Source organism: Ascaphus truei, chromosome 10, assembly GCF_040206685.1.
Source record: "Ascaphus truei isolate aAscTru1 chromosome 10, aAscTru1.hap1, whole genome shotgun sequence".
Classification (NCBI taxonomy): domain Eukaryota; kingdom Metazoa; phylum Chordata; class Amphibia; order Anura; family Ascaphidae; genus Ascaphus; species Ascaphus truei.
The window spans coordinates 20,957,926-20,982,460 of record NC_134492.1 but is presented as its reverse complement, the minus strand read 5'-3'; the positions used below and the strand labels follow the sequence as shown (position 1 = coordinate 20,982,460).

The 24,535-nt window shown below is 44.9% G+C and overlaps 1 protein-coding gene and 1 long non-coding RNA gene across 2 annotated transcripts in view; one reads left to right on the top strand and one right to left on the bottom strand.

Moving 5' to 3' along the window:
- Window positions 1-6,199: 6,199 nt before the first annotated feature.
- The window catches only part of LOC142503619 (uncharacterized), a 24,820-nt gene continuing 6,484 nt past the window's right edge, over window positions 6,200-24,535 (top strand). Inside the window, exons 1-2 of the mRNA XM_075616143.1 lie at window positions 6,200-6,566; window positions 23,517-23,942. Of these exons, the coding sequence (XP_075472258.1) occupies window positions 6,491-6,566; window positions 23,517-23,942 (502 nt within the window). The 5' untranslated portion in view covers window positions 6,200-6,490. The remainder of the gene's footprint in view (window positions 6,567-23,516; window positions 23,943-24,535) is intronic.
- Window positions 10,940-12,645, bottom strand: LOC142503367 (uncharacterized). Its single transcript, XR_012803981.1, has 3 exons — window positions 12,336-12,645; window positions 11,672-11,834; window positions 10,940-11,265 (listed from the first exon to the last, which is right to left on the bottom strand). It is a non-coding gene; the product is annotated as an uncharacterized LOC142503367 (long non-coding RNA).

Below are 24,535 nucleotides of genomic sequence, written 5' to 3'. Positions count from 1 at the left end.
CTGCCTTCTGTGATGTCATCCTTCTTGGAATCCTGTGGTCTCAGTCCTTTCCTTGTTCACACTCATTGGACACGTGCATGAATATAGTTATGGGTGTTCATAGGGATATAACACATGTAACCCCCCCACCCTCCTTATTTCCCTAAATAATTGCTGAACATACAATAAATAACGAGTAAAAAAAAAACAACCCTGCTATTCGTGTATGTGGTGGGGGAATGACGACAGGTATCTCTATACGATTATTAATTTCCACGACTCCTTTGTAAAATATAGAGTTTTATTTTCTTCATGTTGGCTTCGTAATGTAGAAGTGAATTTCCTACATTCTCTTTGCAGCAGCGACCTGCGTGCATCGCCTGTCCGCGCTGACCGCCATTTTCAAACCCCGTTTTCATTTTTTTTAATCTGATGCTTCGTCCAGTAGATATATAAGCATTTGAAATATATAGAGAGCACGTGGAAGTGTCAAGCTAGAGATTAAGTAAATCATATTTTTTTTAACACTAAAAATTATTATTTCAAAAAAGAGCAGGACAAGCTCAGGGGGTGAGACACTAACATTAGATGAGCTAAACTCAAACCAAGGGAAGAAAATCAGGGCTCCACGGATTTGCTCAATAAACTAATTTATTGCCAATAGACTTAACGTTTCGGCCACACAGGCCTTTCTCAAAAGCAGTTATACCCTGGATTGATACAGAGACTCCTGAACCAAGAGCACCGGTAGTTGTATCCCCTTTTTTCTGATTATAATAGTGTGCAGCAATTTATCATTCTTCTATGAGCTAAACTCATACAGGTTTCTGGGGCGCAGGTGGGTGGTGTTCGCATGCCCCCTCCCGCCCCCTCCCCGCCCATGTCGGCCCTCCCTCCTCCCCATGTTGGTGCCGTGCCCCCCACCCCTCCCCTTTCACACCTGTATTTCTTCCCCCCCCTCTTTTGCTCACTCACTCTCCCCCTCCCTCTCCCCCCTCCTGCTATCACTCAATTACCCCCTCTCACTCATACCCCCCTTTCCTCACACTCATTTCCCCTTCTTCCCCTGGCCACACACACAATTCCCCAAATACACATCCAATTTCCCCTCACACACTGCCCATCAATTCCCCCCCAATACACACACAATATCCCCTCCCAATACAGACACCCCACATACAGACACACTACACCCCATCAGATGCAAATTACCACCACCAACCGCCCAAATACAATTACCCCCCAAATACAGTTATCCCCCACACAAATATAATTCCCCACACACACAAATATAATCCCCTCCACACAAATACAATTAATCTCATCCACAAATACAATTCCCCCCAACTCCACAAATACAATCCCCCCCCCCACACACAAATACAATTCCCCCCCACTTACCTCCGGTTGCCACCGCCATGCCACGACTCTCCTCAGCGGCATCCTATGAGGTTTGGCAAAATCATCTCTGGGTTTTCTTGTTACGGCCCGGGATTTTGCTTTTGCTCGCCCTCTGTGGCTGGATCGTCCATTTTTGCTCCTGGCAACTTCCTTTAAAGCTGCAGCTCAGTCTTTATTTTTTTTTTTTTTTTAATTTATTTTTTTACTTCAATAGTTTCCTGTTTGCAATCTCTAATTACCTAAAGAGCTGTATAGCTGCCAGTCAATTCGTTCTCCATGTATTGATAGGCGAAATTTGGTGACATAATTAGAGCTGGCATATGTTTTTATTTGCTTCTGTCAGTCAGTGGAAGCTAATGAATAATCATGAGCACTCCTGCACTGACATGTGCTAGAGGGAGGGCAGGGCTGACAAAGGGGTATGCCAGGGCTTGTGACAGGACATGAAGGGGCAGTGCCTTAGCAAATGGTTGTTAAAATAGAATACAAGAAAATTGGTCTTTCAAAGTTGTTTTTTTAAAAACAGAAAATGCTAAAAGTATTTTTTCTTACTACAGAACTGATTTATTAAAAAAAAACACACATGCAGGATATTGACTGAACTGCAGCTTTAAAAGGACAGCCGTGGGAGCAGGAAGTTGCCGAGCAATGTTCCAGTTTCCTGCTGTGTTCATGCGACGCGTTTATGCTTATTGTCTTTCACGTTAGCAGATCCGGCTCACGTACCTCGACTACCCTTGTCTTCAGCCCGCCCCGACCACGGCAAGTATCTCGACTACCCTTGATTTCAGCCTGCCTCGACCTCTGCATCCACACCGACTTTGAAACTCTGCTGCCAGACCTGACCTTCGGCCTACTACGCACTACTCTATCAGGACTTGGTCCCTCGACTCAGGTTGGTTCTTTCACCTTCCTACCTCAGCCATGCGGGTCCGCTTCCTGTTTGAGACGAGCATCGTTACGCTGCCTCATCCCACGTCGGGCCTCTCTCTCTCAACCGGTGTGTGCCGGAAGCTGAGCCTGACTTCTGGGTGCACCGGTGGGAGAGGACAGCGTGGGAAGAGGAGGCAGCCGCTGAGGAGAGCCTAGGCCCGGCCCCCAGGTGCAGCCGTCAGGCCCCTGCTCTCCCCAGCCGCTGCCTCTTCCCACGCTGTCCTCTCTCCCGCCGTTGTGAAGCTGGGTGCACCCGGAAGTCAGGCTCCTCTTCCGGCACACAACGGGGGGAGAGAGCGGCCCGGTGTGGGAAGAGGCTGCAGCTGAGGAGAGCCTGGGTCCGGCGGTCTACTGAGCGTGGCCAAATGTATACAACAAAAGACAGGAAAGCCCAGTGCTACATCCAATGTGACAAAAATACACTGTGAGATACTTATATATTCTCTTGAAAAATTGTCATTTAGTTAAACCTTGTGGCCAAAGCGTTATAAGCTTGCAAGCCAGGGTTTAACTAAATAACCCCTTTTCAAGAGAATATAAAAGTATATCACTGTGTATTTGTGTCACATTGGATGTAGCACTGGGCTTTCCAGTCTTTTGTTGTATACATTTGCCCACACTCAGTAACACTCCTTTTGACACTAATATATATATATATATATATATATATAAATTATGTGGTGGGTTTGTTGAGCTTGCTGGGGTTTTGTGTGTTTATTAACCTTGTATCTATTACATTCAGCTGCACCTACTGCATGTCTGCCAGTGTCACGGTAGACCAGGTTTTTTAACACCATTTATATTTAAGGGACCAGTTATAAGGCAAAACAAGGCAATGAAATAAAATGAGGTTTATTTGGATAAGACCTCGGAAACACACAGAAATACAAAATACAGAGAATATACACACATACTTTGGGTCTGGGGTTCAAAACTAGGCTTTCCTAGGTGCAAGGCGCCTGCTTCAGCAAAGGCTTACCTTGTCCACTCCACGGAGCTGGAATAAGCATGGAACAGGTAACTTCACTCCTCAGAACCAGTCCTCAGCTTGGCTAGAAATTCCTTGGCATCGCAATGCCCCTGGGAACCTTACCGGCACGTCTCTGGACTAGTCCCAAGGCTATATATAAGTCTGAAACTTAACATGGACAGAGCCTTTCAGCCACTCACACCGTGGGAACATGTCCCACCAGCCAATCAGAGCAGGGCTCATCTGGCTGATGATGTCAGAGGCAGGGGGCGTGTTGAGCCAGCTCGGGACGCCCCGTGGGCGGGACATATGTTCTGGCCAATAGGAAAAGCACCTACGGTCGCCATCTTTTCCTTAGCCTGCCCATTGCTTCCCGCTGGGCAGGCGCCACTGCGTCCAGCAGACCAGAAGGTCCCCCCACAGGGGTTCTCTGGACTCAGTACTCCGCCCTGCCCCACCCACTTAGCACCCCGACACCTCTCAACATCCTGTCTTCTCTTTGAAGCTGGCAACTTAAACATATGCCCAGGCTGACTGCATAGAGCCTTATAGTAAATGTCACAACACCATAAGTCACTTTATTACAGCATACATTTTGGGGTACCTCATATTTGGTTGTGGTACCCACAAACCCAATACAGGCTCTGGGATACCTTGGCACTAACTGGGGGACCCCCCTTAACCTAGGGATTCCCTCAGCTACAGGGATATCTGTTCATCCCTGTGTCTCATTCACCTTTCTGAGCTATGCTGAAGCAGGGCACCCTAGTGGTGAGTCGTGGTTACATTTTTAAGGGAAGATATTGCCGGGGCAATGAGTATATATGTATCCGAAAATCAGGCATGATTGTCAGATACATTTATCAGGGAACCTGTAACTCTGGTCCCTGACCTGATATGCCCATTCTGACCCCACTTTCTCAGCAAAATCCCCCTTAAAACTCAGGCACCAGAAATCCCTGTTTGATTGCATGCCCGGAAAGGGGAAAACACAAAACATACTTGTAATACATCCAATACCTTGGAATGGTACAATGTTACTGGGCTCAAGGGCTAACACTCTTGGACCCTTATACACGGATCCGGGGTAACCAAAACCGGGCTTAACCTTTATTTGTGAGCCAGGTTACCCCCTACAGTCACAGCCAGGGAGATTTAACACTTCTATTGTGATTGTGTGTGTATGTGTGTGTATATACAGTAAGTACATACAAATAAATACACTTATTTTAATGATAAATTGTATGCTATTGTACCACCTTAGGAGGGATCACCTGGAAGCTCCTTGATGCCACGTTGAAATAGCAAATAAAGTGTACCTATTTTTATGCGCCACATGTTGGAGGGTGTGAAAAAGAGATTGTGACCCATTGCCTTTTGTCTTTATTTATTCTTAAAATGTTAAGAAATAGGAGACATGAATGAATAAGACATGTCACATTTAAACCTGGCTACTGTGAGCATAAAACACAAAGAGATGATCCTGTTCTGTCCTTTGAATGCTGGGATAGGTGCAAGGGAGAGAATACAAATGAATTATAGCTGCAGCAACATAGAAGGAAAGTTCCCTTGAGACCTGCATTCAATCCAACTGGGAGATATAGAGTGCTACAGTGAAGCAGCATTTCCAGTATTAGGACAGCAGGGGGCACCACTTTATAAATCAATATCCCCGTTATTCCTCTATGTGCATGTCACATATTACGAATAAGTGCATTACTTACATATTTTATCATGGTCATAAAATAATGACGTTAATAATAATAATAATGCATTAAATCACATTGACCTAATTCCTGTCATGGACGATTTTTTTTTTTGCATACAAAATAAAATGAAGCAAAAGGATTGGGTGTATTACAGTTCTCCAAACTTTAAGGATTTCAAGGGCTGAGTTCCATGATGCAGGTAGGCATGGACTTGTACCTAAAAAGTGTTATATAAAGCATTACATACACTGCAGCACAATATAGGAAAAATATTAGTGTTATCAGAGGCATGTTATCCAAACGTTATCCTCTCTTCGGATTCTTTCCATAACAACCCCCCCAATTTTTAGGTTACATATTTAGATCATTATATATAATGTTATCATATACAATTATCTGGATTCATGCTTGTTATTATCGGTATTGGTCCAAAAAAAGAGTCAGATATGTGGAATGTAACCTGCACAACATGCAAAATATATTAAAAGTATCTGGAAAATAGAGACCAGCACCCATGTTATTAACAGATCTCAATCTTTAAATCTATTAAAATATATTTACAATTGTATGAAACAGCTCTTAACAAACAACCCTTAAATGAACCAGGAACACCTAAAATACAAAACACGCCAGCACCACTTTGCAATGCATTAATGACCCCCTGTGGCAAGAAAATGTGTTCAATCGTGTGAAAAGGATTAAATAATTGACAAAATTATTTATTTGTACAACACATTTTTTATATTTACTGCCTAAACATACTTGAATCAATAGAATAGAAGTAATTGCACGATCATTTTTCAAGGTAAAATAAGTGGAATTTGATTATGTTAAACTTATGATGGGATGCATTTACATGAATTGTTTTATTATTTATTTGACACTGTTATAGTTTAAGTTGTGTTAATGTTTTTGCATGTTAATAAGAAACCCCGTATTAAACTAATTGATAAAAGGGTAGCAGGGTAATTTCTCTTTAAAGCAATGACAGAAAATGCTGCTACACATGACAGCGCTGAATGACATAGCTGCTGCCCATGCCAGCCCCTCACTGCCCCTGTCAGCTCCCCACCGCCCCACCTCTGCTCTGATGTGCCTGATTCCTCTCACCCCCTTAGAATAAACTCACCAATCAGCGGCCAGGGCGAGGCCAGGGGCGGGGCCAGTAACGGGTCTCAGCCAATAGGAGAAGAGTGGGAGGGTGCGCTGAGTGCTGGTCTTTTGTTTGATACACGAGAGGTGCAACAATAGAGTCCGGAGCCTGAGAGGTGGGAGTGATGTCATACCCGGGGGTCCATACAGCCTGCTGACGTCACGACGGCGTAACACCTTTTGAAGGGACACGGCAGCGTGACGTCAAAACCATAACACAGGGTGACGTCATATTGTAGCTGCTGCACCCATACCCAAGGCAAGCGCGCCCCCTGCAGGAAGTGTGAGAGCTGCAGCTCCGCCCGGGGCTCTCCCCTGCTTCACCGGGACACAGCAGCGGCGAAGGATGGGAGGGGAGAGCCGGGCCCCGCTGGCTCTGCTCGGGGTCCTGTGCCTGGTGGTGTCAGGGGCACTGCTCCCAGGTAAGGAACCAGGCTCCGACGTGTAACTTGTTTGCTGCCAGAGAGGGGAACAGCGGGTCAAAAAAGGGGGTCTCCGGGCGACAAGAGGGGACACAGAGGAGGGAGGGTGTGTGATAGGAAGAGACTCAGACGGGGGGGGGGACACAGAGAGTGCGGGTCAGGGAGAGAGTGACAGGGGGGACAGAGAGGGGGGTGACAGAGAGGACTGGTCAGGGAAACAGTGACAGGGGGGACAGGGAGGGGGGTGACAGAGAGGACTGGTCAGGGAGACAGTGACAGGGGGGTGAGAGAGAGGGCGGCGGGTCAGGGAGACTATTACCGTTTATCTGCATCAGTAACCCAATGAAATATATTCCACTGTGTAGGAGCCTTATTTTTAAATTGAGGTTTTCATTTTTATTTTGGGGAGTAGAGGGGGCTAAAATGTTTTGGGACCGCTGCCCTACTGTATGTGTTCCCATGAAGGCTACAGTACCCCCATCCTGCTAGCAACAGTATGCGAGCTGGGAATGTCAGTGTGCATCAGATGGTCACAGCTGCCAGTTCTTCCTATCCTCAGAATCTATTCCTGTGGGGATAAATATATATATATATATCTTGGTTCTTACTGCTTCCCTCCCGATAACTTCTCAAACCAATGTAAGTAAATGTTGGACAATATGCTGCTGATGGTCACCCCCTGCCCTGCATTATAGTGACAGCCACGTGTGACCGTCCTTAGTGTTTAAACTTTTAGGATTACAGTGTTACATTTGGGAATGACCTGGGGTGACAAACCTTTTAGATTTTCCCCTCACTGATTAAAAAGTATTGCGTTTCACATCTGATTCCATTTTTCCCTGATGCAGCTGTGTCTACTTGCTCACAGATCCACCCTATATTATTCTTTTATTTCTTTGTGCACTTGGGAATTTTCCTCCTTGATGATGCGGATCCTATTAAACGTGTAACAGAAAAGTTTCTCTTTAGTGTTTGGTTAACTCCTTGGCTATCAGAGGGGCCAGCTCAGCACAAAGGGCTTCATAGACCACCCATTTGCCCCATCCAGCTGTACATATATAGTTTGTCATGTATGGGGTATTAGACTTTTTATACGCTGTGATACCTATTAATGGACCAACATCAATTGTACAAGGTTGCCTAGTGTATAAGCCTTTCTTCCACACTGCAGAGATCTCCATCATGCATGGGACATTACACACACATCTATCTATCTGCAACATGGGATTAACATCAGCCACTGATAAATAGGCAGATGTGTTCCTCTATGAACCACTTAGATTGTATTGTATTGTATTGTATGTCTTTATTTATATAGCGCCATTAGTGTACATAGCGCTTCACAGTAGTAATACATGTGGTATTGTAAGCTCTTTGGTACAGGGTCTCCCTTTGCCTTATGTTGTCATTTACTTGCTACTCTCAATGTACTTTATTTTCTCTGTATTGTAATTTTTTTTAAGGGCCTTATTCAATAAAGTGTCAGTCCCAATTCTGCACAACTGCACAGAAAGTCCCATTGATTTGCCTAATCTGCGCTATTCCACTTCTATTGAATAAGCATCATGATTGTCTTGTGTTACTGTATGTAATGATAACTTTGCCATTAATACTCAAGCCTGTTTAACAGCAGCAATTGTCTTAAAAATTAAAAGTACGTTTTAATATTAATTGCCAGCTTGAAATGTATTATTATTATTTAGACTCCTGGCTTCTTATTAAACCCCATAATACACACTCAATTCTCCTCCTCACTTTTAAAGCTTTACACTCTTCTGCTCCTCCTTACATCTCAGCCCTAATTTCTTGTTATTCACCACCTTGACTCTTGCGTTCTGCTCAAGGATGTCTTCTCTCTACCCCTTTTGTGTCTAAAGCCTTCTCCCGCCTTAAACCTTTCTCACTGACTGCCCCACACCTCTGGAATACCCTTCCCTCAATATCCAACTAGCACCCTCTCTACCTACCTTTTTAAGGCCTATCTTAAAACATACCTCTTTAACGAAGCATATAGGTAGCTCCGTGGCTGCTACTCTACACCTTATACATCGACCTTGGCCCCCTGCAGACACTTACCAGAACACCCTCCTACTGTCTCTGCATGTTCTTCCTACTTACCAATTATATTGTAAGCTCTTCGGGGCAGGGACTCCTTTTCCTAAATGTTACTTTTATGTCTGAAGCGCTTTTTCCCCATTATGTGTTATTTGTATTACTTGTTATTTATATGATTGTCACGTGTATTATTGCTGTGAAGCGCTATGTATATTAATGGCGCTATATAAATACATACATACTCCGTTAGGCTGGTTGTCTCAGTAAAACAAAATACTCTCCACTTCCTAGTGTAGGGAGTGTGAGGGAGCTGAAGAGTGGGCAGAACAGAGTCTAATTATGCTGGATTTGGTATCCGTTTCAGAATCTTTGATAAAGATTTTAATTAAGTACTTTACACTCTAATTTTCCGCTTACAGTTCAAGCTCCGATAAAACATGTAATGCTACTTTTGAAGCGGAAGACGCCCCAGGGGTTTTCTGTCTCTGCCTATTTTCTGTGCATGATGATTTGCAGTGACAAATTGCTGCCAACTTTGCATGGGCTAAACCACATCTTTCCCCAAGAGCTGCTTATGTGGCAGGATTTGCACTTTAACTATGTAGCAACATAACTTCAGGTTACAAGAAGTGAAAATCCTTACAGCCATGTATCACCTTCTGTAACATTTTTATAACCCATCTCACTTCTGGCAGTGAAGGAGTTTACATAAGATTGTTAGCTTTTTTCCCTAAAATCTAGCCAGGAATCCTTAATCCATCCGAACAGCAGAACCGCACCTTCATGCAATTATACAGTGTCAGGGAGGCTCCTTTAGGGGCTAATCTAAAAAGAGGAAATCATTTGGAAGTTGGCAGCGATCAGAACTCAGCAGCTCTTCACACGGGCTGCCATTTTTAAGAGAAATTATAAACTAAGAAGCTACTTGACGTCATAACAGAGGGAGCCCACATTCTAATCCCCGCTGAGACATTACACAAAGTGTGTGTGTGTGTGTGTGTGTGTGTGTGTGTGTGCGCGTGTGATTTCAGTAGCTCCAAAACAGAATTAAACTACCAGAGATGTGTGAAATTGCCCAAATTTGCTTCGCCTACAGTTCAAAGCTTGAAAAATAATTTCATTTAAAACTTTTGCCCTTAAATTCTGTATAAAGGTGTGTTTGGCACAGTAGAGAAGTCACTGGGGACTCTAGTAAAATCGTGCGCCCTCAGCTGATCAGGAGTAAATTCCATTATTTATTTATTTAAATCCCTGCAAAAAATATATATTTTTCTTCCAATATTTCTTCCAAACGCTGCTACCGAGTGATTTCTCGGTGAATCAATCTCAGGATTATGATTTGGAAGCAAAATGAGAAGGAACAAGCAATTGTGCGATTACTGTAGAGAATGCACCTTTTTAACCCCCTCTGGTGCCAGAGGAGCCAGCCGATGCATTGATCGACACCATGTGGCTGACTGATGTGGCAGGGACAAGTTAAAAAGCTGCAGGGAGATGGAACATTTGGCAGGTTATAGTGACAGCCAGTGAGAAACACCCCTGCATGTATAAACTTGAGTGCTGACTTTTCTCTGTTCTCCTTAGATTACTAAAATAAGTTGAAGTCCTAGTTAACAACACATGTTGGTCTTGTATGTATGAATTTATTTATATAGCACCATTAATGTACATAGCGCTTCACAGCAGTAATACACGTCACAATCGTATAAATTATAAATAGTACATTAAAATAAATAGTACAAATAACACATCATGGGAAGTAGCACTTCAGACATAAAAGTAATGCTGTATTTAGGAAAAGGAGTCCCTGCTCCGAAGAGCTTACAATCTAACTTGTAAAGGAAGTGTGGATTCTCGGTCATGTACCACTTTTGCTATCATCTTTAATGTTTCTTCGTTAAAAAAAATGTTTTTTTATAATGTATATACATACCACTCCTGTCTTAGCCAGTTGCTTAAAACAGAAAGTAGTGATCCTGTGCAGGATTGAAAGGGGGGGGGGGGGGGAATCATAGATATATTAAACTTTGGGCCAAAGGAAGAGACATTTTCTTAAAACAAAAGGGTTTCTTTGCACTTAGTGGCACTTTCAGTGTGTAATTAAAAGTAGAGATATCATAGGTTTGAAAATGAAAGAAGTAGTGATGGTCTGTACAGTATGTTCTAATTGCATTACATGTCTACCACGGCCCTTAACTTTGCATTTCAGGCCTGCAAAGTCTAATAAGAAGCCAGGTTCTTTCAAAAGAAAAAAAACATGTGGTTTTTTTTTGGTACAAAAAGACTTCTTTATTGATTTTAAAATAGGGACACCATACATGTTAAAAAATCATGTTTTTAATTCTCATCAGAAATCATAACGCACAGTAAGCATTTAGGCCCAAATTTATTAAACGGTGCTATACCATAAGATACAATTCGAGAGTGCGGGGAAAAGTTTCAGCGAGGAGAATCCGGCTTGTGCATCAGGACCTGATGAAAGGTCCGTATGGGACCTGAAACGTTGTTCCTCCTCTGTTCTTGGCTGTCACATTAAATGGAGAACGTCATTATGAACGTGTGAGAAGAGCTCTGCTTTGTATCTCTGTCTGAGAGGAGACCTGCGCTGTGAAGATATTGTTTGTCTATTGCAGGGGTCTTAAACCTTTAAAGGAAGAAGAGCCATTTTATTAAAAAAAATGGTGTCCAAAATATTCAGAGAGCCGCAGCACATGCATGAATATTGCACCCCCACAAGCATATACATATATAGTACACACTAGTAGGTATATACTGTATAAGCATTAACATACAGCACATGCATGAATATTACACCCCCACAAACACATACATATATAGTACACACACTAATAGGTATATACTGTATAAGCATTAACATACAGCACATGCATGAATATTACACCCCCACAAACACATATATAGTACACACACTAGTAGGTATATACTGTATAAGCATTAACATACAGCACATGCATGAATATTACACCCCCACAAACACATATATAGTACACACACTAATGGTTACATACTATATAAGCATTAATACTAACTCCTGCACTGTCCCACGCCGGGCCTCTCTCATGCTCGTCGTCACAGGCCAGCAGCTGGGGAAATGCCCGGCAGCAACAAGAGGCCTGACCACCGCCGGCCGGGCCCCCCCACAGCCACCGGCAGCACAGGGAGGGAGGGAGGCAGCAGCTGGGGAGCGGCAACCTGCGGACGGAGGAGAGCCGCATGTAGGTGCGGAAAGAGCCGCAGGTTGCCTACCCCTGGTCTATACCATAAGATGCATTCCAGTGCTGGAAGACCTCTTGTGGCCCATTGAAGTGACTGGCCTGCAAGGGGTCTATTGTAGAGATGGGCAAAATCCGCCTATATCCGTTACCCGGATTTTCTCGCATGTTCAACCAAAAAATCAGTTTTGCGGTGTAAAATCCGACCAATGGATTTGGTCGGCTTTAATTTGCGCGAATTAATCAAAAACCGGCATTGGATACAACCCGTAGACGGATTTCCACGGACCCAAGGAACTGGTCGATCTACTGCAGTTCCAAATCCGCCCCCCAAAATGTGCCCATCTCTAGTCTTCTGGTGTAGCACAGCTTGGCAAACATGGGCCTAAATCGCACAAAGCTGTAATAGGTCTGCAAATGGCAAACGTCTGGATAATTCTACTACAGCACAGATTGTGTCAACCTCTTCCAACATAAATACCGCAATAGAAGAATCCTCGCTGCAGAATTGGAGGCGCAGTGAGTGGGAGGGGATGCAGGACGGGCCCCAGTATAATTCAGTGGCAGCATCGCTGCCTTTTTGAAGCAGCTGAAATCAGATGGTACGTTCTACGAGGCAGGAACTTGTATCTAAAACTTGTCCTACGTTGTGGATACAGAGGAGTTCTAGAAGTAAAAAAATACTTATTGCTGATGTTACATTCTCAGAAGCATAAGTGCACTGCCTGAAAGGAATAACCATTTCCACTGGATATGTTGCTCTCTCATAATTTTCTGTTCCGAATTCAACCTCCCCCCCCCCCAGCCGAGCCTGAACCTGCCATAGAAATGTCCTTCCCCAGCTGCTAGGCATGAAATGTTCATGTTGCCACAAGATCCCTTCTTTTCCTCTCCTCCCCCAGGCCTGTGATCTTCTGCCGCTTCAGTCATGTTATATCCGTGCTGACATCTGTTATTATACCCTCCGTGTTGCTGCAATACATCATGTTGCGCGGCTAATCCGTTTGGTATGAAACATTGAATTCGCAGTTACGTGTAACTCGGGGGAGGGAGAGGAAAATTGGATCCGGTTAAAACGATTTCTTGTTCTGCGTCGTCTTGAAACCCGTTTTTATAATAATTATTTCTTCCGCGTGGTGACGTTGACATTCGTGTCTGTGTGTACCGGTGCCGGTAATGCGTGTGCAGGGGAGTTTATCTTTATATGTTGGTGATAGATAGGATAGATCTATCTCTCTCAAAGCATTGGAACTGGGGGGAGGGGGGTGTCCTCTTTAGCTAAACCTCACTTTTTTGTGCTCTGGAAACCCCCGGTTTCCAGGAGCGTTGGTGGTGTTCTCCCATTTCGGGAATGTAATTGGGGGGAAGGGGCTTCTTATTGAACAGACATTTTAAAAACCCGGAAAGTAGCACTGGTAAGCATCTTGGGAATAGGGAACGCTACAAATATTGCGGTTGACGTTGTAAATAAATCCCTACATTTGGTGAGATTGCTGCTTAAGCTTTTTTTTTTTTTTTTTACACAGGGTTGAAGCAGGAGACCTCCGGAGCTGACCCCCATTAATTTCGGCTCCAGTGACCTCCTCCTGCTTCCAAAGGTTCTTGCCTCCGAAGGCGGAGCTGGTATCTCTGCTTTTTAAACCTCACGCGTCACGTGGGCCAATAGGAAGCTGCACTAGATGACATCACGGCTTCCTATTTCCCACAAGGTGCGAGAGCTGTGAGAAACGGCCATAATGTGAAGCCTGCTGCCCAGCCGGGGCGGCTAACGGCACCCCCTACGGGGTCTGTAGCTCCGGAAGCAGGAGGTCCCGAGAGCTGAAATGAATGGGGTTCAAGTTTTCCAGCACTGCATTACTGGGCTCTCTGGCAGTAAAAGGGTTAAAACTTGAAATCACAAAACATTTGCCAATGTGAATATTATGCATGCATTGTATTATTTTCCTTCTGTTACAAAGAGAGGGCCTGAGAGCTTGCTCTTTTAATAATAATAATAATAATAATATTATCTTTTATAACGCGCCACCATATTCCGTAGCGCAGATGCAGTTCAGTGGGGTCAGAAGACTAGAACCATAAAGTATCAAACATTAACATATATTGTTACAGTCGGTATGGAGGGGCCTGCCCCAATGATAGGGTGGCCATATTTGTCCTGGTAAAAACCAAGACAAATGTAACACATGCGCGCGCCAGGGAGATCCTAAAACCAGGAAATAGCCCGAAAAACTGGGACTGTCCCGGCTAAACCGGGACATCGGTCACCCTACCCAATGAGCTTACAATTCTATAAGGAAGGGTAAGTGGGAAAATAAGGCACGGAGGGAGAAGGTTGGTGTGTTTAGGATGTCTGCTTCGTGTTTATGAAGAAGTAAGATTGTGCGGAGGTAGAGCTGAGAAAGCAAAGTAATGTGCAGGGAGAAAGTGGAGAGAGCAGGTAATGTATTGTACATATTGTATGTCTTTATTTATATAGCGCCATTAATGTACATATCGCTTCACAGTAGTAATACATGTGGTAATCAAATAAATAACAGATAATATAAATAACAGATCATGGGAATAAGTGCTTTAGACATAAAAGTAACATTTCGGAAGAGAAGTCCCTGCCCCGAGGAGCTTACAGTCTAATTGGTAGGTAGGGAGAACGTACAGAGACAGTAGGAGGGAGTTCTGGTAAGTGCGTCTGCAGGGGGCCAAGCTTTATGTATCGTGTTCAGAATATCCACAGTGCTATTCATATGCTTCTTTAAGCAAGTGTGTCTTAAGGTGGGTCTTACAGGTGGATAGAGAGGGTGCTAGTGTGGGGGGTGGGAAGAGAGAGAGCATGAATAATGTGTGCATATTTAACAGGATTACATTCTCTTTAAATAAGTAATCCAAGCCGTGTTTAAAAAAAAATAAAAATTGTTAATACAGGTTTGAAGCGGTGGTTCTCTGGAGCGAATTTCAGACTCGGAAGGGTGTGCTTGTATCTTGTGCAGTTTAAAGCCCCAAGTCACATGGGCCAATAGGAAGTCGCACCGGGTGTGGTCACGGCTTCCTATTGGCATGCAGGGCCTGGGGAGCTTTAAAACGCAGTCATAATGTGAACCCTGGAGTGGCTACCGGCACCCAGCATGGGGTGCCCTGAACTGAATGGGGTTCAACTCCAGAGACCCCGTGCTTCAATCCTGTGTTAAATAAAATGAAGAAGGGGGGGGGGGAGCAGCTTAGATTGCCTGTTTACATCAAACAGAGAATCAGTATTTTAATAGAGATTCATCCTATGGTTCAGTAAAAGTATAATATAGTTGCTTTAAAAAAAAAAAAAAAAAATGTCAACGATTTAATGAGCCCTTATAGTGCTGGGGGGACCAGACTGAGCCACCGACATCTCGAGCAGTTTCAGTACACAGGGAGCCCTGTGCTGTGTGCTCACTCATAACTTGCTTCTTCCTTCCCTTCGTGCCCTGAGTACCCAGACAGGACTGAGCTGCACAGTACTAACATTGTCCATGCCCCGTCCATCCCAAGCCCCGTCTGCAGCCGTTTGTGTTGTTGCAGTTAAAAGGTTGAGTCTAAGTGGTTTTTGGAGAGGTGTGTCAACCTGCAGAGGGGAATAAAGCTGTGATTGTATGTGGGTCTCAGGATCCCATATTACATGGCCGTGTGCTTACTGACACTGCAAAGCCATGTGCTCTTTCCCTCCTAATGCCTCAAAATCCACTTTATATCAGGGTGACCAGCTGCCTACGCAAACATCAGGCTTATTGTAGACCCATTTTCTTGTTGATCGCGTTCCCTTTGTAGCTTGTTATACTTCTATGCAGCACATTGCAGGGCACTGTTATTTGGCACTGTTATTTGCTGTTGTATGGAAGGTCCCACTGGCTTCAAACCCTGATGGCTTCTGCTCCTCCAAGGTCTGTTCTTTCCCTGGTTGGTACTATGTGAAACACAGCAGCACTAGATGAGGAGATTTCTTGTACAGGTCTAGAAGAAGGTGCAGAAGGCAGAAAGGATGGTGAAGACTCTCTATGCATCTCTGCCACCCTGATACAAACAGGAACTCCTGCTTTCTTTTCCATAAACCTGTCAGTGAAGAAGTTAAAGTTTCCACTTTCCTCAGCCTGTGAGGCTGGATCCGTGTCTCCAAGCAACGGCTCAGGCTGACGTAAGCCTGTGCAGGTGTTGGGTACCAGTAGGATGCTGACTAGTGCATGAGATGTCCCCTGAGCCTCGCAGTCCTTAGAGGTGACAAATGACACTCCCACCCAGCCTTCCATTAAAACATGTAGAGCCACTTCGCATTGACTGTTACAGCTGCAGTGATGTGAAAGCGCCCCGCGATGTAACCGTGTCTGACATTTTTAACGTTCTTGGTTTTTATCCCAGTTTAGCTTAATACGGCAAAGCCAATAAATATTACACAGATCAGGAAACCATTCATGGAAAATTAGGCATCACAAACTAAACTGCTGTAGCAGGAGGGGCCATAGAGGGGGTAGCAGGGATGAGGCGCGCTGACGCTAAGGCTCGCCTGCTGAAATCTGCGCGATTTCATGGCCATGCAGGCGAGCCAGCGGGCGCGATCGGGAGGCGGGGCAGTGACTTCGCTGGGCCAATCGCCCGTGACGCACCGATGTCAACGTCACGGCGCCGTGACGTTGACGCTGCTCCGCGCCGATTGGACGTTTTCAGCCGACAGCGCTCTGAAAAACAGTTTGGCTGTCGGCTGAAAAATCCAGCACCTCAGCACGCCTGCGGACGCTCGCGTGAGCCCCCTCTAAAGATATCCTCATGGAGGCTGCAGGGGCTCAGCGCGGAGCGTCCGCACGGCTCAGCACGGCCTGTCCTTCTATGGACTCAGCCTTAAAGCGGCAGTGATGAGGGATACGTTTAGAAGCTACGAGGCTCCCCTTTAAAAATGGGGGCAAGTGGATCATTTCACAAGGAAGGACCCTATGAGAAATGGTGTAATGCACAGTTAACAATATATAACATTTAATTCGGTGGACGTTATTGTATTGTTAACTGTGTTTCACTGTATTGGATGAACAGTGTATATTTCTTTTTGTGCCAAAATTGGTCCTTTCTCCCTGTATTTTGTTTGTTCTCTCCCAGCACGTCTGTAAGATAGTGTATGTATCGAGAACCGCAAAACAAATGAACCCCAGTCTGTATTTAGAGCAGTGGTGTTTTACCGGTGATTCTGTGGGAGGTTAACATGAGAAAAGATAGTTATCGGCGGATAGTTTTTAATTTAAGAAAAAGTTGTCACATATTATAATGAGAGAATAGGACCAATGTTTCGGTCCCGTTCTGCGACCCTGAACATAGCGCCATAAGAGGGCTGAAACGCCAGTCCATCTTTTTGATGCAAAATATAGTATTTTTAACTTTTTTTTTTTTTTTAAATGGGTATTTTTTTTTTTTTTTAATCTTCACTGTTAAATATTATACTGTTGGGGTCTAAATAATATTGAAAGCTGTTGGTTTGATAACAGTCCTATCAAACCAATTACACATCGTCAAGTCATTATTTCCAAATTCCTACCAGTTCTGATTGGGCACCCCAGTTTTTTGTCTCTCATCAGCTTTTTTGATTGTTCCAAACATAGTTTATTTACGTTAAAAAAACCTAAAAAAAAAACCCTAATGCAACAATTAAGCAGTCAGCAGGTTTCCCCTGCACACTTTAAGGCAGGGGCGCTCAACTCCCGTCCTCAAACTCCCCCCCCTCCCCCCCAACAGGTCAGGTTATCCCAGCTTCAGCACAGGTGGCTCAATCTTCGACTGAGCTTCTGATTGAACCACCTGTGCTGAGGCAGGGATATCCTATAAACCTGACCTGTTGGGCCTTGAGCACCCCTGCTTTAAGGTACTGCCCAACGCATCAGTTCATATCACTGCATAGGAACGCTCTGTGACAATGTCCGAGGCGGAAGAATGAATAGCAGTGTTGCCAAATCTAAAACGAACCCCGTCACTGGGCAGCTTCGTTGTTTGGACATAACCTGGGGGATAGCAAGTCTGCTTGGCCTGCAAGTGACCCTAATTCCCCTGCCAGAGGGTAGAGTGCTATTTTGCACCCTGCAATTGGGTTTTTATGTACATAGTTGAAGTCCGCTGGGGTTCAGCTCAGTCAGTACATTTGTTATTGGGCTCCACAGTCACAGTACCTGTTGGAAGTGCTGTGCAGTACTTAAAGTTGGAAACCACTGATTTGGAGGATATACTGAATCCAGGTACTCCCTATATATTGGAAGAATGGACACCTTTTGTTAGGCCTAGTTTAACCAGCGGGCTATTTACAGGGTAGTGTTATCCATCGCTTCATAGCGAGGCGTAGACGTGCCCCCTCCTAGTATTCCTTACTATACATCTAGTAGAGTAATTGGGCACCTTCTTTGGGTGGCCTAGATTTATCAGCTAAACTACACCAATAAGGCTATATACTACCCTCCTGTATCTATCTGACTCAGAAACAGACTGAGATACATGTCTTTATTGTATTAGCTCTCTATTTAAATACATTTGATTTGTAATAGACAGCCGTGGCTGATGGTGCCCATGGATTTATTTCCCTTGTCCAGTTAGAACCCTGAATTAACATTTTGGTGGGAGGCACATTCGTTATTCCGGATTAAAATTCCTGCCACAGGTGCACGTCCTCCCAAGAAGATTTGGAGACGGGAGCAGAAGTGCAGTTAATCGGTGGTCTTGCATTTTATTGTGTATAATTTATTTGGAAGCGATCAACGTTTCGCCTCCTGTTTGGATCGATATCAAGATCATCTTGGCAACGGTCCAAACAGAGATCGAAACGGCCTGTATATATTTCGTCTGTGCACTGGCTGCTGTGTGCGCCTGAGGAATGGGGGCTTTATCGCCCAAAACATTGTACTATTTTAGTCACTTAAATTCATAGCAAATGGTTAAAATACCTCCCCCCCCCCCCCCCAGATGTGAGCATCTGTCTTTGGTGCACTGCGTCCCTCTGCAGCACCTGTACAGACCCCCATGAGGCATACAGCGGAAACGCTATAGTCTGGATGGTGGGCTGTGTCCATGCTGTTTTACCTCTGAACGTGGGTGGGGTTTTTCTTTCTGCTGATTTTGTTGCTGCGATTTCCATTTGTCTAGGAGCTGAGCAAATATTTATAGTATCCCAGGGTATCTGCGTCAGTGCAGAAGCCCCAGAGCTCTTCCTAATAGGGTCTGCTTTTTTAGAGGCCAGTGTAGCTGAGAGCCTGAAGCACGTCACAGGGACGTAGGGCTGGTTTGTCTCCTGCCTGCGTGCAACTCGCCCGGGGATCTCTGGAGCAGCCTGCACTCGCAGCTGCCTCGTGCTCATCGCACTAGAGAACAAAAGCAGCGGGTTGCAGTCACACTGCTGCAGAGGTGTGAATTACACAAGGGCTTGCTCAGGGGATGATTGAAATCTGTCTCCATAAAGACACCCCTTCCAAGTCAATTTGGGCAGCGCAGCCCCCCAGGCAATTACCCAACTGAAACCTTTTCACACCCTGTGTTTTTATAGCCGTTGCAAATGTATATATTTATAAAGTTACCGCTTTGGCTGCAAGTCTGTTCTTATCCTATTTTATTAACTTTTTTTTAAAATAATATTATTTTTATAAAAGCTTATTTTCTTTGCACCCTTTTCTGTTTATTTACATGCTCTTATTCCCACTTGGTACGTATACTTTATCGCAATTTAAATAGCCTGCCTGCTTCAATGTATAAAGCACTTTGCACATCATTAATCTCAGGCAGCATTGGCTAATAAAAGGCTCAAAGTCATAACTGCAGAGTGAGATGTATTGCAGAAGACAACCTGTCGTGTGGGATTGTCCAGCACATTAGAATCTGCAGGTGACACTAACATGGGGTTGACTCTAGTAGAGGTTTCTTGTGCTGCTCAGGTAGATGTCCCTGCCTGGGACCATGTGCATTCTTCTGTCATATTTTGGGAGAGGTTTGGAAGGTGAAACAGGAGTCACTGCAGCCTGTGAGCGGGGCTCCCTCCCTCACAGGGAGCAGGGCTGAAAGAGCGCACTGTCTGCTGGTTCAGGGGCCCAAAGATTCATTCCTGTTTACTCTGCAGTTTAGTTATGAATGAGGCTTTGAGAGCCAGCATCTTTGTTAATTCTTTGCCATTTCTAGTGCATGAAACCATTTTTATTCAGAGACCTGCACAGCACCCTTACTGAGTGTGCTGCTTTTAGCAAGGTCTACTTGCATGCCATTACAAATACTGGGATAAAGTGCATGGTCTCCAAGACCCTAAATCTGTCACATAGGGGCGCCAAGTCTTATGCAAACAGAAAAGCAAATAAACGCAAACCTCAAAACCGCTCTTTTCTGTACCATCATTTATTTAACATATTGGGGTAAAAAAGGAGTAACACAAGTTATTTTTTTTATTTTTTAGCACTAGAGTACTAACCCTTTGCTACAGTAATCCAAAATCAGATCATGTTTTGGGAATGGCTAACCAATTTGAAATTATTATTTGTATCATTTATTAATAACATGCCAACATATTCCATAGTGCAGTACAATGTGAGGTATGAAGACAAAAGCCGTAATATCACCACATTAACTTACAGTGGCACAATAGGTAAATTCATATTTAAATGTAGCACACTATTCTGGAGCCAAAGGGTTCACACTGAGAAAAGTATGACCAGATAGCTTAAAGCTGCAGTTCAGTCTTTTTTTTTTTTACTTCAATAGTTTCATGTGGGCAATCTCTACTTACCTAAAGAGCTGCATAGCTGCCGGTCAATTTGTTCTCCGTGTATTGATCGGCAAAGTTTGGCGACATCTTTAAATATGGGGAATGTAAATAGTTGCTATAGCAACAAGCATGCTTTTAAAAATAGAATACAAGAAAATTGGTCTTTCAAAATTGTTTTTTTTTTAAACAGAAAATGCTAAAAGTATTTTTTCTTACTACAGAACTGATTTATTAAAAAAAAAAACACACATGCCGGATATTGCATGAACTGCAGCTTTAACTAGTTCCTTTTACAAGCACCACAAGTTCTTTATCTTTTCTTACTTTATTGGAAAGCATCAGATGTACAAAGTTACTTGCAGATGGTGGTGTAATGAGAGAGGGCTTCTCTACAGTGAGAGTGCTTATAGTGGGGGGGGGAAAAGTAAAAAAAACCGATACTCTTATCAAGAGGTGGAAGGCATGAGTATTGCTTACTTACCTTGCTGAGGTAGAAAGGAAATAAAATGGAGGGTGTCTCACAGGAAGAGAGACTGGGCTGAGTAAACTGTGAATACAGGCAGGGGGCAATGGAACAGTCCACTATGCCAGGGGAATTACAGGGGTTGTCATAGCAACCAACTCCAGCAAGCTTGGAGATAGAGAAAATATCTAAAAGTATCCATTTCCACCTGCACTGGGAATTATAACTGCAGGGAAAGTACTTCTAAATAAAGGGCTAGCAGGCAGAGCTGCAAAGAAGGGGGGAAGGAACAGAACTGTGAATCTTGTTCCAGGACACACACTTTCAGGTTTTGCATTAATAGCCGATTCCTAAAATGAGGTGTCCCTGGGGTTCAAACTGCTGGAGACCCAGGCAGAAAGCATGTCACTGCAGAGTTTATTGCATTTAATAGCATTTCCTATATATGTTGCCGATGTAAAACTACAAAGGTATTGGCCAACAACAGGCAGCCCTCGGAAGCTTAACCTGCTGGCCACCTTAGCAGCCCTCTCCCTCTCTCCCCAGTGCAGAGGCCTCCTGTGCTGATAAATACAGTACTGCCCGCTCCTCTCCTGCGCTGTAAATACAGTACTACCCGCTCCTCTCCTGCGCTGATAAATACAGTACTGCCCGCTCCTCTCCTGTGCTGATATACAGTACTGCCCGCTCCTCTCCTGCGCTGATAAATACAGTACTGCCCGCTCCTGCGCTGATAAATACAGTACTGCCCGCTCCTCTCCTGCGCTGATAAATACAGTACTGCCCGCTCCTCTCCTGCGCTGATAAATACAGTACTGCCCCCTCCTCTCCTACGCTGATAAATACAGTACTGCCCGCTCCTCTCCTGCGCTGATAAATACAGTACTGCCCGCTCCTCTCCTGCGCTGATAAATACAGTACTGCCCGCTCCTCTCCTGCGCTGATAAATACAGTACTGCCCGCTCCTCTCCTGCGCTGATAAATACAGTACTGCCCGCTCCCCTCCTGCGCTGATAAATACAGTACTGCCCGCTCCTCTCCTGCGCTGATAAATACAGTACTGCTCGCTCCTCTCCTGCGCTGATAAATACAGTACTGCCCGCTCCTCTCCTGTGCTGATAAATACAGTACTGCCCTCTCCTCTCCTGCGCTGATAAATACAGTACTGCCCGCTCCTCTCCTGCGCTGATAAATACAGTACTGCCCGCTCCTCCTGCGCTGATAAATACAGTACTGCCCACTCCTCTCCTGCGCTGATAAATACAGTACTGCCCGCTCCTCCTGCGCTGATAAATACAGTACTGCCCGCTCCTCTCCTGCGCTGATAAATACAGTACTGCCCGCTCCTCTCCTGCGCTGATAAATACAGTACTGCCCGCTCCTCTCCTGTGCTGATAAATACAGTACTGCCCGCTCCTCTCCTGCGCTGATAAATACAGTACTGCCCGCTCCTCTCCTGCGCTGATAAATACAGTACTGCCCGCTCCTCTCCTGCGCTGATAAATACAGTGTATGTGTATTTGGGGGGGGAATTGTGTGGGTGGGATTGTATGGGTAATGGTGGGGTGTGTTGGGTCACGGGGGGATGAGGGAATGTGAGGAGGGGGTTAAGGGAGCAGGTTTGAGTGAGTGGGGGGTAATTGAGTGATAGTGGAGAGGGGTGGAAGGGAATGAGGAAGAGAGAGAGGGAGGGGAGAGAAGTACATGGGGGAGTGGAGGCTTGCAAGACTGCCGATATGGTGGGGGAGGCAGCGGTCAAAACTCTAGTCCGGGAACTCTGTCGGCGGCTCTGCTCATACCCGCGGTTGCAATGTTCCTTCTGCCTGTATATTATATGCAGTGGCGGATTTCTCAATAGCCCCGGCCATAGGGCAGCAAAAATGTCCACCCAGATATGCATTTGCCGCGTTCTCGTGGCCATTGGGCCTGGTGGAAAGGCACTTGGCTGTGGCTGCTGCCTCCTTGCTGCTGCCCTCCGTCTTATGAATTGAAGCGTCAAATGACACTGCGGACATCACCAACGTGACATCGCACAGCGTTGCATTGCCATGGTAACATGTCACTTGACGCCACATTGCCATGGCGTTACACGGCATCTCTTTGCCATGGTAACACCGTGTCTCAAATGACCTCGTGTTACAATGGCATTCGCTACGCTGTGTGGCATGACGGTGATGTCCGTGGCGTCATTTGACGCCGCAATTCAGGAGGAGGAGAGCGGCGGAGTGCCCAGAGGGCGGCGTATTTTCAAATCCGCTGCTGAGTATATGTATGTGTATGTGAGTAATGTGCAGCCCTGAGGTATATCAAGTTGCCTATCCCTGTACTAAGGTCATCAGTTATTCATTGAGCTCCCTCTACTGTGAACACAGGGTACTGCTCCTCAAACAGTAATGTACCCGTATGACACGTGCTCTGGTTGATGACCTGACCTGCTCATTTCATGCTATCACACTTTTTTTCTGCATTAGGTGTAGCTCAGGAACTGCATGATGGGCAGAACTCTGCGCTCCTCACGGAGAGCCCTCTGGTTCTGAGTGCGACATCCCCTACCTGGGAAGATTCTAATACTGTGCACGAAGTAACCGGAATCTCCAGCCTATCGGAGTATGTGGATCCCACTCCACGACCTCAGGCTAATGAGAATGTCACAGTGGTAGAGCAACCTGTGGCAGATGTCTTGGTCCCTAACCATATAGGGGGAGCTGGCAATGCAACATCCACTGTTACTGCATCTCCGGGTGAGAACATCACTGAGAGTGAAGGAGCTGCATCCAACCAGGGAGAGACGTTGCCAATACAGAACAGCCCGCAGGGAGAGATCACCAGTTCAATCCTCACCCAGCTTACTGCTGCGCTACAGCCAACTGACACAGCCAGGACAGAGGAAATAACAGGTAACTAGCAGTCTGATTATGCACTGGGGGAGCTGACTGAGGCATCACTCCAATGTATGTCCTGGGGCACTGACCGTACTGCAGTGAGTAACTGGAATAACACCTCTTATTAAGACTGTCACGATTACGTGCAATGATCACACTAAACTGAAGGGGTCTAGTGGCTGACTGAGTTGCCCCCTTTTCATCACATGGGGACATAATGGTCCATATTTACTAAATACTGCTAAGCCATGGGACACGTTATGGTGCATTCACTTGAGGTGCACTATCAGTGCTTGTAAATATGACCGAATGTCTGGGTGTGCAAGTGGCTTGTGTGTTATGATACTAGATCAGTGCTAGGAAAACTGGAGGAGGTCAAAATATACCTGTGTATTAAACCTCTGTTAGTTTTTCACAAGACCTGGAGTGTCTGCTTCTTCTATATCATATATATGTATATGATATAGAAGAGAAAATATCTGTTATGATGTAGAAGAGAAAGTGTATGTACAGTATATATTTACACAAACACATTTTTAAACATTTTAAAGAGTGACTCTTGCAGGGAGCACCTGGGCCTTGTATTATGTGGATGTTTGATATTTAGC